General features: G+C 37.8%; 1 protein-coding gene across 1 annotated transcript; it reads left to right on the top strand.

The window, feature by feature from the left end:
- Positions 1 to 3660: 3660 nt before the first annotated feature.
- LOC106330683 lies at positions 3661 to 6656 on the top strand. The gene is made up of 4 exons (XM_013769115.1): positions 3661 to 4006; positions 4166 to 4843; positions 5605 to 5838; positions 5926 to 6656. Exons 1-4 carry the CDS (start codon positions 3661 to 3663, stop codon positions 6654 to 6656), a joined length of 1989 nt encoding a protein of 662 aa, XP_013624569.1.
- Positions 6657 to 7112: the final 456 nt, after the last annotated feature.

Here is a 7112-nt window from a genome sequence, read left to right as displayed (position 1 = left end):
TTTTACTCTTTCAACCTCATCATCTTCAAGTATTTACAAGATTGTCATTGACATCAATACACCAACCACCATGAACAACCAATTTGAAGCTCTTAATGCACCTCAAATCGATTTACACTCATTCTTTCTCAATTTTTATGAACAAAAAAAAACATCTCTTTCACTTTCTCTCCATATTCATCCAAAAAAAACCCAAGATTTTGATTTTAAATTTTTTATGGTTCATAGAGCCATTGAACCTTACAATTCTTGGTGGGTCACTTTTTTTTTGAGATTCTGGGTGCTTAGAGAAGACTTTTGTGTGCTAAACAAGTTATCTCACTGGTTGAAACTATGAAATTAGTTTTTTTTCCAGATCAGTTCGTCCAGGCGACTTCCGGGTAAGTCGTCCGGCTGTAGACACCTTAAATGGAAGTCTTCTGGTCAATCCAGAGGTTAGTTTTGCAATTGACTATTAAACGTGTTTTTCTAGATGACTTATATGGAAGTCGTCCATCTTTGTTTGTTAAAAAAAAAATTCGAGACGACTTCCATGTAAGTCGTCTAAGGTAAACGGGTTAGTTTTGCATTTGACCGGATTGTGTCAGAAATTTGACTTTTCCTGGACGACTTACATATAACTCGTCCAGTAGAAAATTAAAAAAATCAATATTTTCTTATATCTATACGACTTCCATGTAAGTCGTCTCAGGTTAGTTTTGCAATTGAAAAGTAAAACAAAAAATTTATTTTTGTCTAGACGACTTACACAGAAGTTGTCAATCAGACGACTTACATGAAAGTCGTCCATGATTTTATTCCGAGATTCTGGTCAAACCTTGCTTATCTTGGACGACTTCCATGTAAGTCGTCTCAGGTTAGTTTTGCAATTGAAAAGTAAAACAAAAAATTTATTTTTGTCTAGACGACTTACACAGAAGTTGTCAATCAGACGACTTACATGAAAGTCGTCCATGATTTTATTCCGAGATTCTGGTCAAACCTTGCTTATCTTGGACGACTTCCATGTAAGTCGTCGAACGAATGACTTCCGTTTAAGTCGTCTAGAACAAAATAATATTTTTTGTTTTATTTTTCAATTGCAAAACTAACCTGAGACAACTCACATGGAAGTCTTCTAGGTATAACAAAATATTGATTTTTTTTTAATTTTCTACTGGACGACTTACACATAAGTCGTCCAGGAAAAGTCAAATTTCTGATACAATCCGGTCAAATGCAAAACTAACACATTTTCTCTAGACGGCTTACATGGAAGTCGTCTCGAATTTTTTTTTAACAAACAAAGATGGACAACTTCTATGTAAGTCGTCTAGGTTAAAAATCAATTGCAAAACTAACCTAAATGGACAACTTCCTAGAAGTCTACCAGACGACCTCCGTGGAAGTCGTATGTGTCAATGTTTAATAAAGTTTCATTTTATCTAAAAGAATTTTTAATTTTTTTTGTTAATTCATGTATATTCGTCATTATTGGGGCTACTGAATGAAATTTATAACTTAATTGGTGATATTTATTAGGTTACCAACATTCATGCTTAGTAAAAGTTCTAGCTAATTGAGAAGACTTCCGTGGAAGTGTTCTACGTTAGTTTTTGTAAATTTGTTAAGTAACTTTAAGATATGTTTATTTAATTTTCAAAAGTGTTAAGTGACTTCAAGAATATCAAGTAACATGTTTTAATGTGTCTTCTTAGATCATAAGATATACTTTTTACTTATGTATCTAATGAAAGTGTTCTATCTTTGAACTTATGTAATGTTTTATCTTTTGTGAATTTGACTAAGTTTTCTTGAGAATTCTTCTCCCTTAGTTGTAATAAATTTGAATATTTTTTTTGTGTTATTGTGTTTTGCTATTGAAGTTGTATCAGTAACTTCAATTATGTCAAGTAATTTTGGTAAGATAATATTGTGGAAAATGAACATATTTACAAAATATTTTCATTTATATCTCTTCAAATTTACAAAAAAAAGTCACAACTAAAGGAGTACATATGCAAATCACAAAACAGACCACAAACAAAACTATTATAGATCATTCTTCTACAAAGACAAGCTTAGACTTCACTTGATATGGAATAAGACTCTGTGAGAAGACTTCCAGGAAGTCTTCCAGAAGACTTCCTGGAAGTCGTCTGGAAGACTTATTTGAAGTCGTATGGAAGACTTCCTGGAAGTCTTCTAGAGCATTATGTTTTAGAATACTTCCTATAAGTCTTCCAAAGTCTGATCCAGATCTGAAAAACATGTATATCAAACCCAGATCTGAAAAACCTGCATATCATATCAAAAAACGTTCAAATGGGTTAAACCAGAGAAAATGAATTGAAAATTAGATAGATATACGTTTATAGAACACACAAAATACATATCCAAGTGGAAAACCATATGATTAAAAACTTGCGACAAAAAGATAGATTAGTGAGAAAGACATGAGACAAAAATGAAAAATTCATATAAAGTTTAGTGTTTTCAAGTCAAAGAGATTAGAGTGGGTTTGGAGAGTTTTAATTTGAGAAAAAGGTATGAACTTTATGGAAGAGAAGGTTACCAAATGAAGAAAAATCAGACATAAAAACATACCAAAACGCTTAGATCAGTTATGAAAGAGAGACATGGGAGAAGACTCCCTCAGAAGACTTTTTGGAAGTCGTCTGGAAGACTTCCTGGAAGTCGTCTGGAATACTTCCTGGAAGTCGTCTGGAAGTTTTCTAGCCCAGCAGTCTTCCAGATCTGAAAAACCTGCATATCCAAATCTAGATCTGAAAAATCTGCATATCCAAAAACGTTTAAATGGCTTAAAAAAGAGAAAATGTGTGGAAAATTAGATAGGTCTACCTTTATAGAACACACAAAAATACATATATAAAATTAATAGATCTACCTTTAAATGAGTGGAAGATGAGAACCATGTAATGAAAAACCTGCAAAAATAAGATAAATTAGTGAGAAAGACATGAGACAAAAACAATAAATTGATATAAAGTTTGATGTTTATGTCGAGTTAAGCTTAAAGAATAAGGAAACTTGAGGAGCAAGTAAAAGTCCCAATCCTATCATGTTGAGGAATTGAAAAGTATAATGTATTTAGGAAGTTTTCTAGATATGTTATCTAATAGGATTAGGATATAATGATCTCTATATAAGAGAATGTTGAGGTTAGATACAGAGTGTGAGTTGTGATATTAAGAACTTGTGATTGAGTTGTTTCAAAGCTTTGCTTGATTGATTGAATAAGAGAAGGACTTCTTATTAATAGTTTGTGATTCTATATTTGGTTTCAGAGCCACACAAGAATCCATTCTAGTTTGATATAGAACACAAACGACTATGGCGGATGTTAAAGACGAAACTATGGCGACCAAGAATGCTGGACATGCCTCCATAAAGTTCCCGATGCTAACTACGTCAAACTACACCGTTTGGTGTATGAGGATGAAGATAGCACTTAAGGTTAGCGAAGTATGGGAAACAATTGATCTCGGAACCAAAGATGAAAAGAAAAACAATATGGCAATAGCGTTCCTGTTTCAATCCGTACTGGAGGCATTGATTCTACAAGTTAGCGATTTAGACACATCAAAGGGTGTATGGGATGCGATAAGGGCACGTAACCTTGGAGCCGAGAGGGTCAAAGAAGCTCAATTGTAAACATTAATGGCGGAGTGTGACAGACTTAAGATGAAAGATGGAGATACAATCGATACCTTTGTTGGAAGATTACCTGAGCTCTCGTCAAAAGCAGCCGCATTAGGAGAGGTGATAGAAGAATCAAAGATAGTAAAGAAATTCTTGAAGAGCCTACCGAGGAAGAAATATATACAGATTGTTTCCTCGATTGAACAGCTTCTTGACCTCAACTCAACATGTTTTGAGGACATCGGTTGTAGGCTAAAGGCCTATGAAGAGAGAATTGCTGAAGATGAAGAAGACGAACACGAAGATCAAAACAAACTTATGTATGCAGACTCAGGACAAGAAAGCTATGGTGGGTACGGAAGAGGTCGAGGACGGGGCGGCCGCTCACCCTGGAGAGGAAGAGGCCGTGGCCGTCAAGGATCATCGTTTCAAAACCAGAGATAGGCTTATAAGCGACGTTTAAACGGAGATACCTCTCACATAACATGCTTCTGTTGCGACAAACTTGGACACTACGCTTCAGATTGTCCAGATAAGCAACTCAAGCTTCAGGAAACTGTAGAAAAGAAGGAGGAAGACACACACGAGGCCGATGAACTGATGATGAACGAAGTAGTTTATCTCAATGAAAGGAAGGTAAATCCAAGCACGTTTGAAGCCGACTTGGATATGATGAACGTGTGGTATCTCGACAATTGTGCGAGTAACCACATGAGTGAAAACCGTTTGTTCTTCCATGAGCTTGATGAAACCATCTTAGGAAAGGTGAGATTCGGAGATGACTCTCGAATTGACATAAGAGAAAAAGGCTCGGTTCGTTTTATCTTCAAAGGTGGCGAAAAGAAAATCTTGAACAATGTTTACTACATTCCTGGACTTAGAAGCAATATAGTTAGCTTGGGGCAAGCTACTAAGGTCAGATGCGAAGTACGAATGAAGGATGATACGTTGACCTTATTTGATCACAATGGAAGATTAATGGTGAGAACTACACGATCCAAGAATAGGCTATACAATGTCGTTTTGCAAGCTGATCAAGTTCGATGTCTTCTAGCATCATCATCGAGTGAATCATCTATATGGCATTCCTGCTTAGGTCACATAAACGTCGAGACGTTAACGATGATGGTCAACATGGAGCTTGTTATTGGCGTACCTAAGCTATCAGGTGGCGAAGAAACATGTGTATCTTGTCTACTTGGTAAGCAAACTAGAAGACCCTTCCCGCAAGCAACCTTGTTTCGAGCCTCCAAAACACTTGAGTTGATACACGGCGATCTCTGCGGGCCAATCTCACCAGCAACACCAGCTCAAAAACGATATGTATTTGTTCTTGTTGATGACCATACAACATATATGTGGACGATCTTGTTGAAAAGAAAGATGAGACGTTTGAGAAATTCAAACGATTCAAGACTCTGGTGGAAAAGGAAACAAAACAAAAAATCAAGATCTTCCGGATAGACAGAGGAGGAGAATTCTTATCTCTTGAGTTTCAGGCCTACTGTGACAAGAACGACATCAAATAACATCTAACGGCACCTTATTCCCCACAACAGAATGGAATAGTAGAACGACGCAACCGGACTCTCTTAGAGATGACAAGAAGTATCTTAAAGCACTTGCACATACCAAACATGGTATGGGGCGAAGCAGTACGACACTCTACGTACGTTATTAATCGGGTGGCTACAAGATCACTGGATGGGAAAACGCCTTACGAGTATCTAGGTAACCAGAAACCAAACCTCACTCATCTACGAGTGTTTGGATGTGTATGTTACGCAAGGACAGAGACCACTGGAAGAAAGAAGCTTGATGACAGATCACGGGTGCTTGTACACTTGGGAACGGAACCAGGATCAAAGGCTTACCGCCTACTAGACCCATTAAGCAAACAAATCATAGTAAGTCGAAATGTGATCTTTGATGAAACAAAATAATGGAGCTGGAACAAAACAGAGAAAGCAGAGTATGATGATGCGGGTGAACTCATTGTTCAAATTAAAGGGTTGTCATCTAATGATGAGATCATTGTCGATGAAGAAGAAGTGAATGAAACTGGTGTTGAGACCAATGAAGAAGAACAGTTCGATGAGGAAGAAGACGAAGTGCAGCCGCAACTTAGAAGGTCTCAACGGGTAACTATAAAGCCATCATATCTCGATGACTATATCATCTTAGCTGAGGTAGAGTGTGAGCATTTGTTGATGATAATAAACGATGAACCGTGGGACTTCAATGAGGCTAAGGAGTTGAAAGTTTGGATTGATGCATGAAAAGATGAGATTTTCTCGATAGAGAAAAACATTACATGGGATCTTGTGGAACTACCAGCAGGAGTTAAGCCAATTGGGCTTAAATGGGTGTTCAAAATTAAACGGAATGCCGATGGAAGTATCAGTAAGTACAAGGCACGGCTGGTGGCGAAAGGCTACGTTCAAAAACATGGTGTTGACTACGATGAAGTTTCTGCTCCAGTGGCTCGCATCGAGACCATCTGCTTGATCATCGCACTAGCCGCTTCGAACGGGTGGGAGGTTCACCACTTAGACGTAAAGACTGCATTTCTTCACAGAGAACTTAAAGAAGAAGTGTTTGTGGTTCAACCAGAAGGGTTCATCGTAGCAGGACAAGAACACAAGGTTTATAAGCTCAAACGAGCTCTCTATGGCTTACGTCAAGCTCCTAGAGCCTTGAACATTAAACGAAACCAGATTCTAAAGGGGCTAGGCTTTGAAAGATGCTCAAAGGAGCCTTCATTGTATCGAAAGGAGGAAAACGAAGATCTTCTTGTTGTGGTGGTTTATATAGATGATCTACTCATCACCGGATCATCACTTGAGCTGATACTAGACTTCAAAAAGGAGATGGCAACCAAATTCGAGATGAGTGATCTTGGCTTGTTAACTTATTACTTGGGAATAGAAGTTGTTCAACGTGAGGACGGGATCATTCTGAAACAAGACAGATACGAACGTAAGATCATTGAAGAAACTGGAATGAACTCTTAACCAAACATATACGCCGATGGAGATGAATGCTAAGTTCTCTAAAGCGCTGGATGAGGGAAAGATCGACGAAAGCGAGTACCGTTGCAGCATTGGCTGCCTTAGGTACCTGTTACACACTCGTCCCGACTTAACCTTCTTTGTTTGAGTACTTAGTAGGATGCAAGATCCTAAGATATCTCATGGTGCTGCGCTGAAGCAAGTCTTAAGGTACTTGCGAGGGACATGTTCACTAGGTCTCCACTTTGAACGTAACAAAGGATTAAAGTTGGAGGGTTATAGCGACAGTTCACATAATGTCTATGATGATGATGGGAAAAGCACAACGGGACATGTCTTCTATCTTGGTGAAAGTCCCATAACATGGTGTTCAACGAAACAAGAGAGAGTGGTTTGTCAAGCTGTGAGGCAGAGTTCATGGCGGCAACAGAGGCTGCGAAACAAGCAATTTGGCTGCAA

The sequence above is a fragment of the Brassica oleracea genome, chromosome C3, assembly GCF_000695525.1.
Source record: "Brassica oleracea var. oleracea cultivar TO1000 chromosome C3, BOL, whole genome shotgun sequence".
Taxonomy (NCBI): Eukaryota; Viridiplantae; Streptophyta; class Magnoliopsida; order Brassicales; family Brassicaceae; genus Brassica; species Brassica oleracea.
This window is presented reverse-complemented; position numbering and strand designations above follow the sequence as displayed.